General features: G+C 42.1%; 3 protein-coding genes across 5 annotated transcripts in view; 2 read left to right on the top strand and 1 right to left on the bottom strand.

Moving 5' to 3' along the window:
* ano8b (anoctamin 8b) overlaps positions 1-7890 on the top strand; it is a 37524-nt gene extending 29634 nt beyond the window's left edge. For both annotated transcript variants that reach the window (XM_018695465.2, XM_018695481.2), the window contains 6 exons: positions 75-234; positions 331-744; positions 1874-2065; positions 2329-2460; positions 3247-3357; positions 3792-7890. In XM_018695465.2, coding sequence (XP_018550981.1) covers positions 75-234; positions 331-744; positions 1874-2065; positions 2329-2460; positions 3247-3357; positions 3792-4535 — 1753 coding nt within the window. In that variant the 3' untranslated portion in view covers positions 4536-7890. The remainder of the gene's footprint in view (positions 1-74; positions 235-330; positions 745-1873; positions 2066-2328; positions 2461-3246; positions 3358-3791) is intronic.
* Positions 7891-8002: 112 nt separating this feature from the next.
* dda1 (DET1 and DDB1 associated 1) lies at positions 8003-11729 on the bottom strand. The gene is made up of 5 exons (XM_018695602.2): positions 11396-11729; positions 10740-10820; positions 10491-10542; positions 10235-10296; positions 8003-10037 (listed from the first exon to the last, which is right to left on the bottom strand). The coding sequence occupies exons 1-5, from the start codon at positions 11402-11404 to the stop codon at positions 9933-9935; spliced, it is 309 nt and encodes a 102-aa protein (XP_018551118.1). The 5' UTR covers positions 11405-11729; the 3' UTR covers positions 8003-9932.
* A 274-nt stretch (positions 11730-12003) lies between these two features.
* Positions 12004-21973, top strand: abhd8b (abhydrolase domain containing 8b). Of its 2 annotated transcripts, XM_018695580.2 has the most exons (5): positions 12004-14485; positions 17820-18626; positions 19187-19357; positions 19880-20096; positions 20754-21973. In XM_018695580.2, exons 2-5 carry the CDS (start codon positions 17830-17832, stop codon positions 21036-21038), a joined length of 1470 nt encoding a protein of 489 aa, XP_018551096.1. In that variant the 5' UTR covers positions 12004-14485; positions 17820-17829; the 3' UTR covers positions 21039-21973. The 2 variants fall into 2 exon arrangements, with proteins under 2 accessions (XP_018551096.1, XP_018551085.1); XM_018695569.2 differs by having other exon boundaries at positions 12004-18626.
* Positions 21974-23510: the final 1537 nt, after the last annotated feature.

The raw sequence follows: 23510 nt of genomic DNA, 5'->3' as shown, positions 1-23510 counted from the left end.
TGCCAGAACACCACTGTGAGCAGTGAACATGCACGTTTTGTCTGACGTCTGTTGGTCTCCTCAACTCCTCTCAGGGAGAAGAAGTGTTTAAATGGGGGATGCGGGGTGCCTGACGAAGAAGAGGGAGGTGAGAGGGATGAGGCTGACAGCGGGAGGTTCAGCGAAGGAGAGACGGAGGAGGAAAGTCTGATCGACTGTGGTTTGAAGCTGAGGAAAGTCAGCTTCATAGAGAAGGTACAATACAGCGTGATAACATAAACTTATGCTGTAGCACTTTTGTAGTAGTAATACTGTTTTTTGGTGTTGCTGATTGGTGATGTTGTTGTTCAGGTGGACAGAAGGCCAGTCTGCAGTGGCCCCCCCTTGGACAACAGCTTCCTAGAAGAGGGAAGCCCCACCATGGTGGAAAAGGGAATGGACCCTGCCTCTGTGTTTGAAATGTGTGACGACGACGACGACAACGGCATCCATGATGTGAAGGAGTCAGGTGGGGGAGGAACAGGTGTGGCTGAGGGAATTAATGCCGCTGCTGGTGCCACCGCTGCTGCTGCTGCCACCGCCAGCGCTGCTCCGCTGCCTTCTGGGTCTGAGAGCAGCACGTCACTGCGACACAGGAGAAGAGGCAGGAGCACAGAGAGACCCGAGCCAAAAACAAAAAGGGAATCATGGATGGACCCACCAGAAGAGAGAGAGAGCACCACGCTCACTCAGGCTGAGATGGAGAGCTGCATGCAGACTTACGCAGTAAGAAGGACTTAATACTTAATCTGTAAACTGTGCACAGGGTTTTAAGGGATGGTACTTTGCATCCTTTTGAAGAGAAATTCCAGTATTTGTCAACCTGGGTGTTACTCTCATGTTTTTGTCTATTATGATAAAATCCTCTCAAACACTTGTCTTTGAGCTTGTATAGCAATTAGTAGAGCATTGCTTCATTGTTAAGAGGCAGGCAATGAAAGCTAGCGCAATGTCTACAATGTCATTTTATTTTTGCAATTTAAAAACTTGCAAATCATCAACTCTCATTTGCTCTCATTACTAATTCTCCAGCATACACGGAGGCTAAATTGAGAGTGAGACACAACGTTGCACTGCTATAAACAAACTGCTGTGTGTGCATGAATATGGCAGCTGGCAAGTTGATCAGGAAGTAGATTGGCTTTTCTGTGACATTCACAGCAACAGCTAGAGGGATTTCAGGGGGAGTGCTCTGTGTTTCATTATCATCAGCTTCCAAAAGGGGTTTGAGATGATTTCTCTTAAAGTAAATTATTTGGAGACCTGATTGACACAGTTGCTGCAGGAGTCCTTGTTTCACAAAATTTCCAGAACGGATGAGTAGATTTTTTTCTCATTTGCTGTACTCATAATAGACAAAAGCATGCAAATAACACCCAGACTGATTTGCTAAGAGATCCCCTGTAGAATATAACCATTTACATATCTCATTACCTACAGTTGGACATGGTTTAGGTTCAGTCAGAATAGATCAGAAATAGCTGTAAAATGTTGCATAGTAGAAAGTAAACAACTCAGCCATATACGTTGCCAGCTTGTCTGGCAACATATACACTTGACTGTCTCATACTTAGGTCAGCACTGCAACATGAATCCAACAGAATCCCTCAGCCTTCACAGTTACACAACACCCCACATGCCTGATTTGAATAACCCTGGGTTATGTTCCAAAAAGTCATAAATGACTGTATGAAAGCTTCACACAGCTAACACCATCTTTTTTGTTACTTGGTACCACTGCACATTGATTGGATCTACAGAAACACAGTCTTATGCTCTAGCTGTCAAATCCTAGCATTCAGACTGTACGTACCTGGCAGAGCTGTGGTGTAATGATGCATTTTGTCCCTCTCAGGACACCTTCCAGGACTACCAAGAGATGTTTGTCCAGTTTGGATATGTGGTGCTCTTCTCCTCAGCCTTCCCTCTGGCTGCCATGTGCGCACTCATCAACAACATCATTGAGATCCGCAGCGATGCCTTTAAGCTCTGCACTGGTCTGCAGAGGCCCTTTGGGATCAGAGTGGAGAGCATCGGCCAGTGGCAGGTTCGTGACGCCCACTGAAAAAGTTAACACAAGTACATTAGATTTTGAACTTCCAGGTGAAAGTTGCATTTCACCGGCTTTTAAAGTCAAAGAGAGTCAATGATCATGTAAACAGCATTAACCTTTACTACTGTATTTAACAATGGCATTAAATGTATCAGTTGCTAATAACTGTCTGAAATAAATGAGAGGAACTGAATTCAAATGATTCAGTTTTTAAGAAACAGTAAGGCTGAAACCTGTTTTTTTTTCCTCCTGCACAGACGGCAATGGAAGCCATGGGCCTGATTGCCATCATAGTGAATTGTTACCTGATTGGTCAGTGTGGTCAGCTGCAGCGTCTCTTCCCGTGGCTCAGCCCTGAGATGGCCATCATCTCTATCGTCATCCTTGAGGTACCACAGTTTGTTCCCGCTAGTCAGTCTCTGAAGTGCTTAGAGCAGTGCTTTCTTCAAACTTTTTCTCTGGGCACCAGCATTTTCAACATCACCCTTTTTTCTTATGACCCAGCACAAAATCTATGCTAATCAGAAAAAGTGCCTGGTATTTAGGCTGCAAACACCTTTACTACTGTGTGTGTGTGTGTGTGTGTGTTTTTCTACCTGCAAAGATGGTTCATCAAATGCTACAGATATTTTACCGTTTTACACAGAAACATGTCGTCACCTGTTTCTCTCTGATAATTACAGAACACATTGTAATGATAACAGAGCATTTTAGCTTCTGTTATTGTGGGTTTATCCTTAAACAAGAAGGTTTCTTGCAACAACTATCTCTTATGCTATCCAAGTGACTGAAAGAAGCATAACCACAAATTCTGTTAAAACTGATAAAAATGATGTGGATGAAATGGAGCCAATCTTAATGGATCTTAATTGAAGCAATAGATTGAAGCTCCCCCCATGTTTCTCCCACTACTTGTAACATAGTTTGATACTGGTTCTGTCTGCTCTGCACTCTGTGACTGTCTATATTCGGAAAAAGGTAAACAGCCTACAGCTCTGCCTTGACCTGGTAAAGAAGTCAGGCCTATCAGAAGGAGAATTTCACGGCCTAAATGCTGTTGTGCAAGAATCAATTCAAAGAATCAGTTCAAGTAACATATTCTGAAGCATTGTGTACTGTTTCTGACTGGGATTGTATTTTCAGGCAGCTGTTGTTTTGTTTGAATCTCTCTGCAGCACTTTGCCATTCTCCTGAAGTACATAATCCATGTGGCCATACCTGACATTCCTACATGGGTCCGTGAGGAGATGGCTAAACTGGATTATCAGCGCAGGGAGGCCTTTAAGGTAAATTTTGACACAATGTAAGACCTAGAAACATTCATTTGAGAGGGATAAAGTTCAAATTCAAGAACTATTCAGGCAGTTTGAACAGGCCCTCCAAAGAATGCTTCGTTTTTTGCAGAGTACTGTGATATTGGAAAAAGATCTATAGCTGTAGATGTACGAGCCAAAGCTTCTGTTGAAAACAGACTCTACTGTAGCACTGCAGCTTTCATATTAGAGATTAATGGCCTGTTTTAGCAACAGTACTTTTGAGAAATACTATTTGTAGGACATAGAAAGGAGCATAAACAGTGGTGGACTCTGCAGTACTAATGCAAGGTTCTTACTGTAGTAAGGGATTTGGTAGATGGGTAGCACTGCAGTATTGTGATGGTTAGCTGGGTTAGTGCTGATTCTAGTAAATACATTGTGGGAATGTTTCCCTTTCTCTGCAGAAGCATGAGCGGCAGGCACAGCAGCACTACCAGCAGCTGCAGAGGAGGAAGAGGGAGGAGGAGGAGAGGCAGAGGCAGGCGGAGCATATGGCCCGCAGGGAGAGGGAGCGGGACGACAGCAAGGGTGACTCCTCCGGGGATCACCACCACGACAAAAGTCACGGCAGCAAATCGCGCCCCGGGGGTGGAGGAGGAGGGGGCAGTGGGTCAGACAAACCCAAGAGGCCCAGCTCTCTGCTGGCCAACAATAATGTGATGAAGCTGAAACAGATCATCCCACTGCAGAGCAAGTTCTCCTCGGGTGGCGCCCGCTCCCCGCAGTCACCCACCGGCAGTGAGCCAAAGCTGCCCGGTTTCCTGAGCTTCAAATTCCTCAAGTCACCTGAGAATAAGAAGGAAGGTGCTGCGGCTTCGGCAGCTGCTGCCACAGCCGCTAGTTCCGCTGCAACAGCATCGTCATCGTCATCTTCATCATCAGGTAGCAGCTCTCAGGAGCGTTCTCAGTCACCCAGCAAAGCCTTCAACCCTGGGAAACTGTTTAACTTTGGGAAGTCCGAGGGAGGGACGTGTGTGAACGGGGCCCCGCTGCCCAGATCCGGGGAGGGATCGACATCACAGACATCAGAAAGGCAACCTTCCAGGTCTGACTTGAATGGCGTTCCGGACGAGATCCCCTCGCCTGGAGGGGAAGAGTCCGAGAACGGACATTCAACAGACTTGGACTCGGCCGGCTCTAAAGTCTAGTAGCTCCAGAGAACAAAACTTGTCTTTGGTTACATCTCAACTGAAGAAGTGATGTGTTTACTGTGAGGAAAGGCCTGACCTACCCTCTGTATTGTCATAGGCCATGTGTAGATGTACTTGAAGCAGAGAGGGAGAGGAAAAGATGAAACAGATGAGAGGTGACTGTTGTTTTGGTTTGCTTTTTTGCTGAGAGACACAAAACAGGCTTTATAAGAAAGACGTAAGCCTTCCTAACATGACCGAAAAAAAAAAACAACACACACACACGCACACACTCCCTCACACACACGAACACAAACATACAAATCCTTCCTTGTCTGCAATACATAAAGAAATGCATGAGCTGCGTTTCTAATATTTTTAAGCCTTTAAAGCAGAGAACTGTGTTTCTTGATTTCTTCTAGTCAGAAATTGTAAGCATCTCGGTGGCCTCCCGCCAGGACAGCTTGTTGTGGAGGAAAAAAAGATTTTAAAAACTTAATACAGTGGTATGAAAGGATCACCGATCATCAAATAACAACTGAGAGTGTTCTTTAGCCGTCACAACACAAGTGATCATTAGATATCCGTCGCATTTTTAACCGTGAGGAATTCTCGGTGGCCCCTCACTTTTGTATTGAAGTGGAAAAATGGAAAAGCAATATCAGTCAGTGTTTTAATTATTCTTATCAATCATCACATAAACCCTTCCTTAATAAGCATCCCTGATACATCACCAGCTTTATTTTCAAAGCAGAGGTGATGCCTGAGCTTTGTACGCTTCCTCCCCATGGCAGAATCAGATCTGTTCCAAAACAAAGTAACAGGCTTACTAAGTCGAGCTGTTACATGCCAGTATTCCCCACCCCCCCTCCAAGAGAGCAAGTGGAAGAGAGACAAGAAAAAGCAAAACTAAATAAATAAAAGCAGAAGTAGACAAAAGGTGATTCGGGGGGAAAAAATGGAGCATGGAAGCCTGTTGAGTGCTGTTCTCCATCCAAACCCACAGAGCACCTTGTAAACACAGATGGTGCTCCGTTCCACACACTCTAACCAGACTTGGCAAAATGAACGGAGAGTTACAGAAGTTAACATTTGCACTAAACCCTGACGCCCTGCATGGAAACATATCTCTCTCTGCGAGAAAGAAAGAGAGAGAGAGAAAGAGCTGACACCAGCCTGCCTCATAACATTATGCAAAAGCTGGATTGTTTTCTTCCTTTCACACAGAACACATCATCTCCTCACCCGTCCCTGCTCTCAGCAAGTGTGGGGTTTTCCTAAATATTCAGACAAGGCTTTTTTTTTAAAAAAAACAATAGTTGCTCTTATTTGTGTTGAGCTCATTATCTTTTTTATATGCGCCATTTGCTGATTTCCTTTTTTAAACAGAGTGTTATTTTTTCGGATTATACTGTTATCCCAAGATAATATGTATGTATGTATATTCTGTTAATCGTGTACTTCAACACTGTCTAAGCAGCAACAACAAAGAAAGCGATGCCCATCATCATCATCATCATCATCATCTGCAGCGGTGCGTCACTTCTGCAGAGTCTCCACAAGGTGGTGCCAGAGTTTATCTGCATAGAAAAAAATGTGTTGTCTCACCACTGTTGACTATTTACCCATAACATCAGTGTCTAGTCATCAGTATACAGCCAGGGCAGCAGAATAAGAGTGTGTGGCTGCAGTAGAAGAGCACACTGAAAGGGAAATGCATTATGGGGTCATAAAACAACGTATACAGTGAGAAAACTGTACTGGATGTTGAGAGACAGAAACATTAACTATGCATCTCCACACCGTCACCTCTGGCAAGGATTTTGGCAATAACTGAGTTGTAGGAGACTTAGCATGTAATACTATGAGACTAGACTTAACCTCCCCACCTGCAGCAACGATTCCTACTGCATTATCCCCAGCCAGACTCTATGCATCTTTTCTTTGTGCCCCCACAACGTCCACTCAGTAACAGCTCTCTCAGCATCGTCTCGTATTTAATGTGACGAATCTCTCCTGAGACCCAATTAAAAATAATAACAATAACCTCATTTATTTACTGCTTTGTGTTTACAGAATCTGTCTATTCTAGGGGTGATGATAACACAAATTTATGTTCTGTTGCTCCTCTCTTTTCTGTTCACAGTAAGTAAAGTCCACATTTCAATCACATGCCTAAAGAAAATACAAAAATATACTTCCGCAGAAAGGCAAAAAGATCTTAGCGACATTAAATGCAATAAGGAAATAGGACATTTGTGTGGTCACAGTATCGTTTTACTCAGAATCTACGGTGCGTTCTTTTGTGTACTTGGAAGTCATTGTTCATATGTATATGGAAAATGAGAAGTGCAAGGCCGAGAGAAATTTAATATCTACAGTGTCTGAGCATCGTTCTCACAGGCTGGTCATTGTTAAAGGCAAACTTCACTGCAGAACAACAGTGTAACAGAGATCAGGATGGTGCAGCGTAGCTAAACATAGTCTCATCTAAACCTTTTGCAGCACTTGGATTTCAGGGGTGAATGACGCCCTGATGCAATAGAGTCTATTTATCATCATTTGAAAGTTTTTGTGGAGAGGGCAAGCTGGAGTCCTGGTAGAGGTAACTTAATGAGAAGGCAGAGATAAGGGCATTTGCCGACACTGGCATATCACAGTGGAGTTTAGGTCTTGCCGCCATGTTCGTAGTTCCTCCTTATTCAGGGAAAACTTACAACTTTCGTAGAATAGAAATGGAAACCATTAACCAACTTATCACTTCTATCATCCTTGCACTCTTTGGCAGCAGCAACAAATTTTGCATATTGTTATAACGGAGGTCTTTAAAATAAGCATTAATTGAAGTAAAGTAACAGATGCTGAATAGTTTTGGGTTTCATTTTAAAACTTAATCCCACGCCGATGACAGCACAGTCACCGTTTTCACGGGCCAAGCACAGGCGTCCCTCACATTAGGACAGCAGCTCAGACAACTCAGTCATCAGCCGCCTTTAATTCAACATCAAAGCAGCAACGGTTCTTTTAGAAGTCGAGTCTGCGTAATGTGAAATCAGTGGGAGAGGACCGGGTGGATTCAGTAAGGTTCTCTTATGGACTTTAAGAGTGGATGTGAACAGGTGTGACTCTCACCACAGCTACATTAAAACCTGACCCTAACCTCAAAGTTTAAGATAATTCATTTTCATGGAAGCCTCACTGAACATCATATGCTCTTCCAATGTACCACTGTACAAAAAAAAAAAGAAAAAAAAGGGGGAAAAAAACTTTTAAAAGAAAAATACTGGGAAATGGGACTATTTATTTCTTTTAATTTATTTTGTCATATTTTTGTAAGACCTGAAAAATAGTTAATAAAACTATTTCAAATGCATTTTATGTGTTGTGACCAACTTGTTCCTACAAAACCATCACTGAGCACTGAATCTTGAAGTCAAGGATTTCAAACATACAATCATGCATTTTCAGTAACACATGACAAAAACCCAGTTTCAATCCAGTTTTATTTCAGCAAAGCTAAAAAGAACATGTCTTATCTAACACACATGAGATGGGGCAAGGCTTAGGGTGTAGTAGAACAGTCTATCTGAGCAGAAGCATAACATGGTTCTTACGCTTCAGAAACAGACAGGGTATTTACACTGTAGGTAGGAAGATGACTAACCACACTGTCAACCCACACTGCAGCATTGACTGATAAAAGAACGGGAAGGACAGGAGGCTTTGATGTGACTGATGGGCAGTGGTAAGAACATTTAATAAAAAGCTCTGTTCAGTGTTGTACAGTATATGACACCAATACAAACTGAATCTCTGGGACAAGGCAGGATGGCGACTGCACTTTGCTGTGCATGCTTATTGTGCATTCTATGGCTGAAAATACAACACCCCCCCCTTTTAAACCCCCTGTGTTCATCTAAGCCAGCTCTCAGACAAAAAAAACCATGCGGGGGCCGTCGCAAAGACAGCGCTAACAGGACGGCTATCCCCGGGCCCTGAGCTGGGGGAGCAAAAGGGTCCGAACCATGACGACAGGTTGTAAGGCCTCTAGGCTAATACCTTCCACAGTTATGTGAGAGAACACCGCAACCCCAACACCCCCTTAAGTTTTATTAGAGGTCCAGGAGTACAAGACCCAGCCGTGAAAACATCAACATGCAAGGCAAGATTACATCCACTGGGCACGGGGCTCTTGTCTTCACTTTCACAAGGGTGATTTTCTATTGTATCCACGGGCATGTATTATCTTACAAAAAGGCAGACACAAAGATATTCCATTGGATAAACTAATTCTGGTATTGGTAAGTATTTACACACAACATAATGTATTCTTTTTCCCTTTTCCATACATTACTATACATATTCTTCTTCACTATCTGTGCTGTTATCAAGTTGTGCAACTGAAAATCCAACAATATGATTAACATTTTCATATTTGGGCGTAACTTCTTCCTTCTTTTTCTTTTACATCCTTTGATGATGGAAAAGCTAAAACTCAAGGCCAACTCTCTCTTACTGGCTTTGATTGGCCAGAGGGTGGTGCTAGATGTAAAAATATTTCTCAGAGACACCAACACAACATTGATCCTACAAGCACAAGTCCCAGAATAGAATGAAGATATGCATATTCACCATAAACACACATCTAAGGGGAAGAGTTGCTTCTACTTTGTGCTGTTCTTCACAGTGCATTCTTGGTTCTGTTGATTCAAACAGTGTGGAGAAATGTTGCAATGCCCCCTTGTGGTTGCAGAGTGGGCAGTGAAACTGAGAGGGCGGGCACTGTGGCTGGCAGGAAGCTCATTGCCATACATAAACAATAATAGTTATAATAAAATTAAAACAGTAACAAAATGTTATCTTTGCACAAATCAGGACAGACTCCCCAGAAGGCTACACAAGTCATGTACCAGTTATGAGACTGATTTTAAGGGTAGTGTCTGACTTTATCTGTCAAGTCCATCTCTGATCTTTAATCTACTCTGACGCTTTTTCAACTATTCACTCACCTCACACGCACAGTACAACACACAACAAACACACACTCACAGCTTGGCATGCATACGAACATATACATGTATACTAACCCACACAGGAAATAGCCAACATTAATTAAAGAGACTCCAGTATAAGGTTCCCTCCCAGGTGATGGCCCTGATCTGTCAGAGTCAGAGACTAACAGTGACTTTGAGATCTTTACACTCAATCATTCCACCATTAACGGCTGCTTTGTCTGCAGGAATTTCCCTTAATTCTTTATGGGCAATTCTTAATTTCATGCCAGGAAAGGCATCCTGTCACACTACAGCAGCACGGTCAGAAGTCTTTACTCAGGTGGGACTACCCTTTGTTTTTGTTAGTTTATATTGGCTATAACCTGTGTACGCAAACACACACACATTCACGCTCACATATTTATGAGTCCTCATTCATCTCTTGGCTATCTGTCCTGGCAATCTTCCTTGGGGGTGCCGGGCTGTCGCCCTCACCTTGTTCCTGTTCCCTTTTCTTTGCTGCATTCTGTGTGACACAAAGGATAATACAACAGTCAGTCAGTCAAATCACACACTTTCCTTCTATAATAATCAAGCCACCAAAGACCAGAAATTAATTATTGTTTTATGAGGATCATAATTAACTGAGACCTAATAAAGACTCAGAAAATTACTGTCAGTTAATGAAGCCAGACTTCACTCCAAAGAACTTTATATGCTCACCTTTTTGTCCCACTGCTGATGGAGGTAACGAAGGAGGATGTTGGTTTTCTCTGTTACAATAACTACAGAACAAACACAGCCAATATATTATATATTATATATATTATTATATATATATTATAACAGGTTATGTTGCTTAGTTTAGAGAACACGCACTCTGCAAAAAAATATTGACAACAACTCAGTGATCAACCATAACAGAGGCTTCCATTCATAACTACTCTCTCATACTATTTACTGGGAGTTTTGTACTTACTCTGTTCAGAGGGGTATTCACGTGTTGGGAGGTAAACAGAGGGCCTCCGATTCTGTAAAACAAGAGAAGTTACAATTTCCAACTGTACAAGTACTGTTTTTTGTGTTTACTTGAGGGAATGGACACAGCATTTTTGGTCTTGGTATATGAGCAAATATTTTAGACAATTATTTAACATCTAATTCATAGCAATTATTGAGTGGGATGAATGACAGTCTGAGGAAATAAAGATTATCATCAGCTACTTACAGATGCTTTACAAACAGAGTCTGCATGAAACCTGCTGAAGTTGCTCTTGTTGTAGACGGGAAGTCCTTTCAAGAAATCAGCCTGTGGGAAGAGGATTGAATTTGCCAAGTGTCTTTTCTTTCATTTTGCATTTAATACGAGACTGCAAGTTTCAGGCCATCTGTCGATGTACCCTCCACAAAGACTCTAGTCTTAACAAACAGACTTGTTATTCACCTGTGGCATTTCATAACTACAGTCTAAGTGTGAAGAACTCTCTAATAGAGATGTTAGACAGGCGGAGGTGTCCCTATAAATGACTATGGATGCAAGATAACAGTGACTGGGTCGCTCCTGGGCGTTCCCTCATCTTAGCAACCCCTGCACGCCAACGGGCCTGCTGCTCTCCCTGTAACGTCCCCGGTAACCTCCAGTAACGGAAGGTGACGATATCAGATAGAGTGTACGGCAAGTGGTTTCAAATTAGCAAGTCAGAGCTGAGCACAAAACGATGCCGGCTTGGCCTTGGTAAATGAATGCCTAGAGGAGGAGCAGGTGTGGCTAACAGCTAACTGTAACCCATACTTAGCAAGCTCTCTCTTAACATATGTCCTCTGTGAACTGTAATGCAGTTTATTAAGATAACGTTACAAATGTGGCGTGTGTGGGATAAGTACCTTCTCCATGATAATGGTAGAAACGTCGACACGCCGACTTGTGGACTTGACTTGGGGTCTGATGTGCTGGTCGTGATGGCAGGCAGTGTGTGTGTTACGGTTAGCCGCGCTAGCTTACTGGCTAGTTCACCGAGGCAACTGTCCTTTCGGGTCCTCTTGGCAAAGAAAACAACGACCTTCACGCACAAGTTGTTGTTTCCATTCTATATCTCAGTGTCCATGAAAAAAGGGATACCACAACGAGAAAAAATAACCCAAGATGTCATGGCATGAGTTAGCAAGGCTAATCACAGAGGACTCCTTCAGCTAGCATGATGGTAGCGATGCTTTCTTGGCCACGCCCCGAGAACGCCCATTGGCCAACTGACGCAACCACGTGGTAGCAGCTCGACCAGGCAGCCAATCATTAAAAACAACACAGGCTCGGTAATGTACTCTGCACATGATGAGCTTCATTATAAAAAACATCAGCAGCTATTGCTCCATCAGATTGGAAAGTGCTTTAACTTCATGCATTTCCTGCGTGTACTGATCTTTATCTGTACACAGTGAAGTCATTGGAAAAGTTAACATGGGTTCTTATTCTCAAGTTCAGTCCAACTATACAAAACGTACAGCTGAATGAAATATAATTTCTCTGAGGACCAGGGAATAAAAATCTGGTCTACAAATAATACAACACAAAACGTGAAACATCAAGGAGTTATGTTCTATTCTGTCAAAACTGGAGTTTTTTTCCTTGGTTTTCTTTAGTTTTCAGAATTAGATAATAACATATGCAGCACTATAACTTTACTGTTGAGTTCACCATATCAGTACATGTTTTATCTGTGAATGTCTAGGTCAGCTTGTGAAAGAGCATAGCAGTCACTGCAGTTCCATACAGCTGAAGAGAGTTACATTGTTTGCTTTAGTGTTATATTGCTAAAACCTGGAGATGGGCTGATATTTAAAACATATTTTTTCAACAAAGTTCAATTATCTAGTTCTAATTCTTAAAGTTACATTTACTCCATCTCACTCATTGAAAAAAAAATCCAAACTTTATGAAGTGGCAAATATTGTTGATGTCAAAAGTTTAACTACTGCATACAAGATGTCTTGAACATCACTGAAAGACCATTCTCAGTGTACTGTATGTGGAATGCAGGCTTCAAGTTTCCAAATCACACCTGTGTTAGTTGCATATTGGACCAGGACTGGCTTCTAAACTAGTTGCAAGGTCATGAATCATATCTTCAAGTGCACTTCAACTCTCTTAGATTTTTGGTGAGCACAGAGAAAGATTCTGCCTTTAGCAGATGAATGTGAAGACAGTCTTTTAGTGTTAAACTCATGCATGCACTTATTTGCAGTTATTTCACACTACAACTGAAGGATATAGTATTGTTGATATCAATATATCACAGATTATGGCCATTAAAGTATCTAAAGATAAACCTTGAAGTGTTACAGCTGGAGGGAGACCTAAATAATCCAGCCATCGGCTCAATGGGTTTACTGGGTCTTGATTTTTGTGGTCTGTTCTCACCTCATCCTGGCACATGCATGCTTGGACTCCTTACAAGTAGTTACCTAGCAACAACAGCCATGGCAACTGCCACAGCACCAGCTACTTATAATGCTGGAGAATGAAATGCTGATAAGATGGAGGGAGTGCATGTTTACTGGAGAGGTTTTGGGTAAAACTGATTACAGACTCTATTCTGAAGATTTTAAGACAAAATAATGATGAGTCCTGCAGAGGAGATGCATTTCTACAGACCACAATATGTCTTCCAAATCAATGCTGCAAAATGCAACTGACTTTTACTGAAAGCATGAAACGAGAAAAATTAACATATGAATCTTTTACAAGCCTATAAGCCTAAATCGTAGAAAGCTGCTGTTAAGATAATTAACCAGATTAAGTCTAATCGCACTTAACAGACTTACTGTCTGATAAGGCAACATTTATAAAGGGTTTATAAGTTAGAATTTATGTAAATATATCATGCATTAATGCTTTGTAGTTCAGTTCTAAACAACTGTTGTGAAAAATCCTCCTCCAGCACATCTTTGCTTGTCTTTTTTTAAAACAAATTCTACAGAGTCCCTCTAACAAACCACTCTGACTTCTATAAAAAGGGCTAAAAAAGTTTGTCAACCACTTGTTACTACATGAGTTATTTGGGGTTTTCACAATTATTCATTAAATCAGCAGCTATAAACGATCAAGGGGTGTTTTCCCACCTGCCCCTTTCATTTGTAATAATTATATATATATATATTTTAACAACCTGGCCAAAAGCACAAAATGATTTATTAACCATCAATAAAGCCATTAATTACAGCTCATAAAGACGTTATAAACAGCACTGTGGCAACACCTCAGGCCATTAGGTTTATGAACACAGAGCTACACTGAACTGTAAAAGCCAATAAAATCACTGGTCGATTAATGAATGTACAGGGGCCTTAATTATGGTGACCTGAGGGTTTGCAGACTTATCATCATCTGAACAGATCACAGAGCAGAGGAAGGTTATTTTTTGGAGAAGCAAGGCTGCACATTCGTTGTTTACTTATTTATGTTATTTAAACTGAAGTTGTTTTGTTGTTTTTTTACTTGGGCTACACTTAACACCAAAAATACATTAAATGTATTTTTCTTTTGTTTGTTTCTGTTTTTTAACACTAAGCACGTTTTTTTCACTCATGTACCCACTGGTTGTCTGGCGTCACATGGCAGCAGGGGGCAGCTCTTCACACCCACAAACTGAACAGTACAGTGGTTCAGTCGCACCAACACTTGATGGAATTAAAACATCCTGACGTCCCGCTGAGCTCCGGTGCGTCTCCGAGCGCGGTCACCACACCAGCGCTGGAGCAGGCAGATATGTGGATCTACCTCTGAACCATAGACAGATATACTGTCAGCAGGCTGACAGTGGCCGCTATGTGGAGGCTACCTACACGACAGCAGAACCCAGATAAATTAGATTATTGGATTGACTGCAACAGATTATAGCTCTCCTACTTCCCCCATGCCTCATAAGAAAACCACATCAATTTGATCATATTTCACGCGGAGTTTTCGCAAATATAAAGGTAGGTATTTTACTTTACTTCAACTAAATAATGTTTTTTTTTGTACTGTGATTGTTTTGATCAGCACAGCCTATGGATGTTGGCAGCAGACATGAAGTAGGTCGCTACATAAATTCTGCCGCTTTCAACCAAGGCAAACAGGTCATTTAGTGCATTGAGTTCTGAAATGAATTTTATCTGGCGACAGTCTAAACTAAAAGAGACAACATTCTGGCTCTTGCTTTATTTGCTGCATTAGACGACAGTGAGTGGCCTATTCAACTCACTTTCATTGTTGTTGCTGAATAGATTGGGTCATGGGCCTCACTGAAAATACCAGGTAAAAGATGTTTTACTTTACTACTCCTATTTTTATTCTTTTAACGAAAAGTTATTTTCATTTTTCCCTGAATTGGTGTCATATTACCAAATACTAGGCACGTGTGCGCGTTTACATTTTGCTGAATGGACACTATAAATTTCCATTTTGAATAATCCATTACATTTTTTCACTAAATGTCTCAAATGATTCAAAATATATTTATTTTTGAATAAATTCTATTGTGCAGAACATCACTCTCTAACAGGACGCAGCTTTCTAACAAAACAGTGGCTAAATGCTTCATAACTGACTTATCTCATTCAAAGCCATAGTGTTTTTCATTAGTTCTGTGTAGATCATTTTTCCTCATGCAAAGCAACAACCAGACAGTGGTGATTTATATGACTTAAGATGTGTCTTACACAGTGCTGTAATTCAGTTCAGTTGCTGCATCTTTTTCCATGCAGAAGTTCTTAAGAGAGATTTCACAGGTAAAAAGGTAGAGCTATTCACTGATGACATTATAGTTTACTACCAAGCGAGCACAGTAAGGATCTTTAAAAGAAAAACACCTAGTTAATTTTAATGTTCAGTGATAAATAATTTAACAAGCTGGGACTTGTCAACTCTGAACCTGCAGTGCTGTACTTGTTTTTCCATGACAGTCTCTGCTCTTTTCTGGGCATCATTCCCCACTGTGATTGTCTCTGACCTGTGAATCGTTATGTAACAGCCTCCTGCATCCACTGATGGCAGAGGCCATGTAGAGACTGCAACAGGAAGCAAACCCACAGATAGGGGTGATAGCAGTGCATCATATGATGTGTGAATGGTAAACGTCATGGAGGAGGAGGAAACCACCCACAATTATGAAACACATTGACAAAACAGTGCTTTCTATACTTATTCAGTTTGAACAGTTAGTCAGGGCTGCCAGCCTGAAAAATCTGAGCAGAAATTAGACAGGAAGCACTTGCTTCTCCCTCATCACCCTCCAATGAGATGCTCTTAAATGAGACATTAAACACTGCTCTAGTGGCCAACACAGAAACACTGGTAGCACTTCCAAGCAGTACTTGTTACTTCCAAGTGTGATTATTTGAATGAATTATGACATGCAGTATTATAAGTGGGACAAGCATCCAGTTGCCTACTTCCTCAGCCTCAGTTGTGGTCCATTTTGCCATTGCCAGTCTTTTGCTCTGCTTGCCAGCCTGCAAGCATTTCTTACCACAAAAACATCTAACACCATGTCTCCTCCTCCTTATTAAATAATATATGCAGACTAGATTAAAAAAAGACTGTGCTCAAATACTGGTAAATGACATTCATGCAGAACAGGATCTCATCATACAACACCATCTCAGTATTTGGATGCCATCACAAAGAATCCATCTGTTTTCAAGTTGATTTAAATATTTACAGTACTTTAAAAGAGACAGGGGGTTGGATGGATGGATGAGAGACAGATAAATATTAGTAAAACATATTATTCATGCCAGTGTTAACATGGAAATGAACAGGTTATTGTTGATTTTGATGTTGTTGTTTTGATGATATTAGAGGTGAATGTGTCGTCCCCCCAGTGATATCAAAATGGCCTGCTCAGCCTCCTTCAGTCAGTACACATACAGCACTGCGCAACACTGCTGTCTGGATAGAGGATGTGCAAGTATAAGCAAAAAGAGTATAATAGCCAGCAAAGCAGGAACTCGGTATTACATTGTGTCCATAATCCCCAGATGAAAGCAGAAGCTGATGGGTTTGCAAGTATAGAAAAAGATGCAACAAAACACACAGAGGGTGAAACTGTCGCCGTACAGTGTCACTGTTTTCACCGAGAGACAGACAGATTGTGTTGTGTAGACAGAGAGAATAATCCCCTCCAGCAGGGAGGGGAGCAACAGGAAGGTAGGATAATGCCACCAGCAGAGAAACTTGCAGACCCTGCCTGGCTGCTCTGCTGTTGCCATGGCTGGTAATCAACTGACAACCTAATATACTGGATACTGAGTCTGTAGTGTTTATGAGACATGCATCATACATGGTCTCATCCATTTTTTGGATATTAACCTTTATAATAACCTAACAATCCTTTATTCTTTAATAAGATTTACAAAATATTAATCTCTACAATCCTTACTAGTCCACAAACTTATAAAGTTCCACTAATTACTGCTGGTCATGGTGTGGTTTTGACCAACAGTATGGCAGTGTGTGCTGCTGCAGAGTGATCACATGGTGGACAGCTTTAACTCACAGAGCTATTACTGTCCCCGTCTATTAATACCTCCAAAGGCCACGCCGAGGGAAGACGCTGCTCAGTTACGTCCGGCAGAAAGTCGCAAGGGTTTAAATTGTAATTAGACACCAGATTGTAAGGGCACAAGAACCTGTTTACCTCTTTGAATGGTGCAGATAAAGTTCAAACATGCTCATTTAATGTAGAGCGTTAAAGTTGTTTTGAATGCATGAGAATATTATGATATATTAAGTGATGTTCTTTTTTAAAGTTAGTATACATGGATGTGCAACTTTTCATCTCACCAACAGTGTTACAACAAAGACATGCACAATTTGAACTTAAAATATTCTGAGCTCTATCACCTGGGAACCAATGTATTCACTATGTTGTTTTAACTCTCTCAAGGGCTCATTTTTGATAAAATAGGTAGATTTTTTTTTCCTCTATTAAAGGCTGTCTTCTTTTTTCTTTAACCTGAATTTGCATTAACTTTTAAGTGCAAGTTTCAAGTTGATTTCTTCTGATGAAACATCCAAGGCACACAGATATATATCTATGAGTGGGGCTTCAACAGACACTTCACCTGATGTAGTCGTTTAGACATGACATATTTTACCAATTTTTATTGTCTTTGTGGTCTATATGGCTTTAATTTAATAGTGTGCTTGGTTGTAACTGTGGTTCCTTTTATAATTTATGTGCTTGTGGTTTGCTTTGACCTTGTTTCATTCATGTTTGCAAGTTTTTGCTGATTTTTGTGTGTTTTTATGTGAATGTATTCCCTCCAGACTGGCAGCCATGCTGACCAGCTTTATGGAAGGTATTCTCTGCTGCCTGACCTCAAAGTCTGCCAACGTTGTGGTTCCTGTAGAAACTTCAGAACCCGCTGATGGCTACGAGTTTGTGGAGGTGAAACCAGGCCGGGTCCTGCGGGTTCGACACATCATCCCTGACCGGCCAGTGGTGGAGGAACCCGCTGGGCAGGGTGGGAGTGTCAGCTGCAAACGAAAGATCACAGTGTATCGTAACGGACAGCTGTTCATTGAGAACTTGGGCGACAGGGCGAGCGCAGAGTTGAAAAGCTGCCAGAATGGAGGGACAGAACCTAACAGCACAGTAGAGGTTGAACTTACAGACTGCGGAAACTCCTCGCCGCCTGTCAGCATCCCCGAGGGCAGGTCAGACTCCATCACAGCTGGAAACAACGGGGTATCCGAGACAGGAGCAGGAGGAGAGGCACCCGCTGCTGGACACGCCGACCAGTCCCAGCAACCCAGGAAGCGCCGGCGGAAGCCCAAACGCACTGTGGTGATCGACTGTGAGAGGAAGATAACAGCCTGTAAAGGGACGCATGCAGATGTGGCTCTGTTCTTCATCCACGGAGTGGGAGGCTCGCTGGACATCTGGGGAAGCCAGTTGGACTACTTTTCTCGGCTAGGCTACGAAGTGATTGCCCCGGACCTGGCAGGTCACGGAGCCAGCTCGGCACCGCAGATAGCTGCAGCATACACTTTCTACGCCCTGGCAGAGGATATGAGACTAATCTTCAAAAGATATGCACGCAAGAGGAATATTCTCATAGGACATTCTTATGGGTAAATTGAAGATCATAACATTCACATAAAACACTGAAACTGGAACTGAAAGAGAGCAGGAGGCCTCAGGAGATGTCCTTAACAAAAGTAGTTAAATGTCACTTTGACTTCTAAACATTTTCAGTCAGAGATTTTTCTCTCTCTATAAAAAGATATATTGTACAAAGACAAAAATCTACATTTTGGTTCCCTTGCCCACATTTCCGTTTAGCTTCCCTTGGTATTAAGAAGTCTGAGAGGCCCAGAAAGTTAATGTGAGCATAGCAGGATTTCTTATTTAGGTATAATTAAAACATTGATAAGGTTTGTCACAGTGCTCCAATGATTAGTCATTTAACTTTTTTTTTCCCTCAATAGCACAAAATGAACTGGCAGCAGTATTCTTCTGAAGAATAAATATATGCTCTACAGTGTATTCACCAAATACTTTGTAAAAAACATGCCAGAATTTTCACTCCCAACATACTTTCTAGATCAATACATTAATAATTAAAGGACCATAAAACAAACATACCTTGTTTCTGCCTTCCTGTAACCAGTCTCCTGTTCTGCTTCCCTAGTGTGTCGTTCTGTACGTTCCTGGCCCACGAGTATCCGGATCAGATCCACAAGATGGTGATGATCAATGGAGGTGGTCCCACAGCTTTGGAGCCCAGCCTCTGCTCCATCTTCAATCTGCCCACCTGTGTGCTTCACTGCCTCTCCCCACTGCTGGCCTGGAGCTTTCTCAAGTATGACACACTGCAACAGAGCAATAACAAAACACAAAAATGTTCTTTTTGGTTGGTGTGTCCATGAATTAGTGGGCTAAAAACAATGAACTGCTACAGAGAATTTTACCTGCCACTATAGTTACCATGCATTTTCTCATAAACATAAAGTTCCTCTTCTAAGCTATTTTATGTGCAGAATCTGGTCAGAGACAGCTTTTAATTAAAACTAAAGTGTCTTATTGATTGTTTTATTATAAAATACAATAGAATGTAAAATCTGCAGCAGGTAAGATTCTGAGATTAACATTTATTTAGAAGTAATGAAAATAAATAATTACTTTTGGTTGACAAAAATGAGCAAAAACTATGTTTTTCTGTGGCTGACGTCTTGACCGTGTCTCATGCATCAGTACCACTTCATGTGGAACTGTGTGTGTTTATATCACCCACAGTTTGATGTCATCAGAATACTGTTTTTGTTTTTGTTTTTTGTCAGTAATGCATAATTCAGGTAAATCTCCTCTGCTCTGCCCCCTACAGGGCTGGCTTTGCACGGCAGGGTGCCAAGGAGAAACAGCTGCTGAAAGAGAACAATGCCTTCAACGTGTCGTCCTTTGTGCTGCGCGCCATGATGAGCGGGCAGTACTGGCCTGAGGGGGACGAGGTCTACCACGCTGAGCTCACAGTGCCCATCCTGCTGGTTCACGGCATGCACGACAAGTTTGTTCCTGTTGAAGAAGACCAGCGCATGGCTGAGGTAAAGGGGCTTCTTCAGCTGCCTAAAGCTCAGGATGCAAGCTGGGAAACTGACCCTACTAAAGACACTGCTGTTACAGAATAAGGCAAACTTCTGGTTACAGTGACCTGAGAGAACCCAACACATAAGAAATCAATAAAACTGCTGCTTTAATCAACAGTAGTCTGTAGTCAATAAGTATAAAGGTAAAAAAAAACTTCCCCTACAGACTAACACAAATCCTGTGGGCTTGAGTCCCATCACCCTCCCCCTGTATTTCCTCTCTGTATTTCAGCTGCACACCATCAAGTAAAGGAAAAAATGTAGTTAATGGGTTAAAACATTTCAAAACTACCTGAGCTTTTGGGGCTCCTGTTCAGAATCACTTTCTTAGAGAAGACAAAAGACTCCAGAGCTGTTCCCTCAACAAGTTAACATGCCTCCCCTTAAAATTATAGGGGTTCCTCTCAAACTGACTTGACAAGCCATACTAACTTACAACTTAATTTCCTCCTGCTACATTAGTACCTCTGAGACATGATAATTAAATGAAAAAACTGCTGATGTGGGCACAGATTCAGACGTCTGGAGGCAGACCTTTGGCACAAAATATAAAATGGCAGTTTTGTTGATGACTGCAAAATTTAACTTCTTTTTTTTTTGCGTTTAACTTGTCAGATCCTCCTAATGGCCTTCCTCAAGTTACTGGAGGATGGCAGTCACATGATCATGATGGAGTGTCCTGAGACTGTCAACACACTCCTGCATGAGTTTTTCCTCTGGGAGCCAGCCACCCCTCCACCGCCAAAGAAAGAGTCCAAAGCACGTCCAGAGACTGCCAAAGCCCAGTCTGACAACACCAAGGCATCATCTGAGCCCGCCAAGGTCCGACCTGCGACTGCCAGGCAAACCTCATCAAACGGCGGCGCAGAGGAGAAGCCAGACAGCAAGGCCAAAAAATGACTGAAGATTAAAGCCGAGTCAGATTAAAGCTGAAACTTCCAGTGGTTGTTACACTAAATCATGGCTGACTGCACACTTTGTATGTCCTGGGGAACTGAGCTGGTGGGAAGTGGTTGACCTGATGATGAGCCAAATAAAGCAGAGTTATCAGAAATGGTCCAGCTAAAAGGTTGGACTTACTGGAAATGGGACACTACAGGGAGTTCAAATTTGATTCCAGTCATGTCAGCAACAAAGCTCAAGGACAGAGGAAAAGGAGCTCCAATAATATAACGAAACAAAGATGGTCCATTGTTCAGCTTCAACTCCCTGTCCTACATACAGCAGGGAAGATATGGTTGTGCCTTGACGTGATGTGTGGTGATGATGTTAAGGTAGGCAGAGTAAGAGGAGGAGGAAACAGTCATATACAGTCATGTGTAACAGGATCAAACCCCCCCCCCCCCCCGTGTGTTTCTTAGCCTGTCCTGCTGGGGAGCACTCTGACAAACAGCACACAGGTTTGTGTCTTTGCCAGACAAAATACAGATTAAAAAAACAGTAATACACTAACACTAATAAAAAAATATATAATACTTAAAGCAGTCCAGGTCTAGAGTCTCTTTCAATCTGTGGTCACGTGGTTCAAGTAGCTGGAGGTAGTGACCAGGTGTAGAGAGTCCAAGTAAAGTGCAGCTAACAGTGACTCAATAAACAACGCAAAAGCACAGCGGGGATAAGCTCTGTGACATGCACTAGGTCAATTAACGTAGAATTCAGAAAGACACTTGAAATTCAGGAACACATAGATCATGTGATCACAACCAAACGAAGAAAACAAAACATGCAATTTGGCCCTCGTATGTGGTAGATTTAAGTGGCTATGGGTGGCTAGCACAAAACTTCTGGGATCGTGCAGGGTTAGGGAGAGATTCCTATCTGAGAGGAGAGGTGACGCGTACCTCACCTGTCTGCAGGTCCCACAGCGCCGCCTCTCGTTTCTCCGTCGGACCGATCACAGGACAGTCTGCTGCCAAACTTCCGTGACTGTGGATGGCCGCTCAGTCCCACTCGGTCGTGCTCGCCCCTGCAGCGGTCAGCCACCGTACTCTGGTCACCGGGGGGCCGTTTGCCTCAGTTACACCCGTCCCTTCGTCTCGACTCTCGACCCGGGCTGGTTCCTCGCCGCCCCCCGTCACGTCTGCTCCCCCTTCAGCTCACGCTCAACTGTGTCACAGGAAGATTAACCCCAGGAGAAACATCACAACATCTCCCTCACCGCGCGCCTGTAAAATGTCAGTCTGTCTCTGTGTGCGTGGGTGTAGCTAGATTGTTTTCATTGCACTTAGTGATGAATTGACATGACAAAATGAAAATGCCATGACACACAAAATAGCACTCCTCTCAGAAGTGAGCCACAATATTATTTTTGCACCGTGCAGTACAAGTCTACAAGATAAGGAGTAGCCCTTCCTCCTACTCATCATAGGAATAAATAGCTGCTTCTGGGTAACAGAAACACAGAAGAGGGTGTTTTCGTGGGTGACTGCGTTGTGACTTGTCAAGCTGAAAAAAGTGAAGAATGATCAAGCGCTGATAAGAACAGAAGTGAAAGCAAACTCGCTGCTTCCTAGAATGTGTGTTCAGTCAAGTGTGTCCCGTTAAATTTAGCAATAGCTGAGGCTCAGATGTGAATCATAACCTTATATTGACAGAATGAGCCAAAACATTTTGCACAAATCCAATGTACGATAGTGCATGTTAAATCCATAGTAAGAGGGCTTGTGTTGAGATGCACCGGGGGTGCAAAAGTGCAAAAGCAGGATTTAACAGTCAACATAAAGTGCACCAAGGAAATATTCATTATTTTTCTAATGTAGCCATTTCCTGCAGCATTAAAATCCCCACTACAATAAAAGGTCATTGACAATTACTTACAGTGTTAGCACTTTAAAAAGCTCCTGTAGAGAAGAGACATTATGTATGCAGCAAATAATTATTTCATAAATCACTGTTTTACTTTGGGTAACAGCCTCATGCAGATTTTAATTACTGTGTAAATGATCATCATTCATTCCTCATCCAAATAATACTAAACTGCAATGATCTTTTTTTTTTTTTTACCTTGAGGAGTAAATATAGTAAATGCATTAGTATATTAGTACATAAACTGTATTTTGACACATTTGTAAGTATTTGTAAGTATGAAAATGAGAGGCCAAGGGTTAGGCAGAGGGTAAGTGTCTTCGTGCAGTGCATTGACTGCGTCCATGTATCATCACACTCTGTATCTATTTACAGTTTATTGTGAATGTCTGTGCTGTAACTCTACAGGGCTGTCAGACAGTTTTAGGATCTATCACGCCCTCTGTGACTGTTTTTACCACTAAATGTGGGTATGTTTTACGGTAGCTGACATGTTCTTAGAACTTTAATAGATCAGGTATTTATGACGTTCACAAAACTCAAAGGTTTCATTTGTAGAAGGTGTGG

The sequence above is a fragment of the Lates calcarifer genome, linkage group LG17 (genome assembly GCF_001640805.2).
Source record: "Lates calcarifer isolate ASB-BC8 linkage group LG17, TLL_Latcal_v3, whole genome shotgun sequence".
NCBI lineage: Eukaryota > Metazoa > Chordata > Actinopteri > Centropomidae > Lates > Lates calcarifer.
The sequence above is the reverse complement of the archived record's forward strand: the minus strand, read 5'-3'. Positions and strand labels throughout refer to the sequence as shown.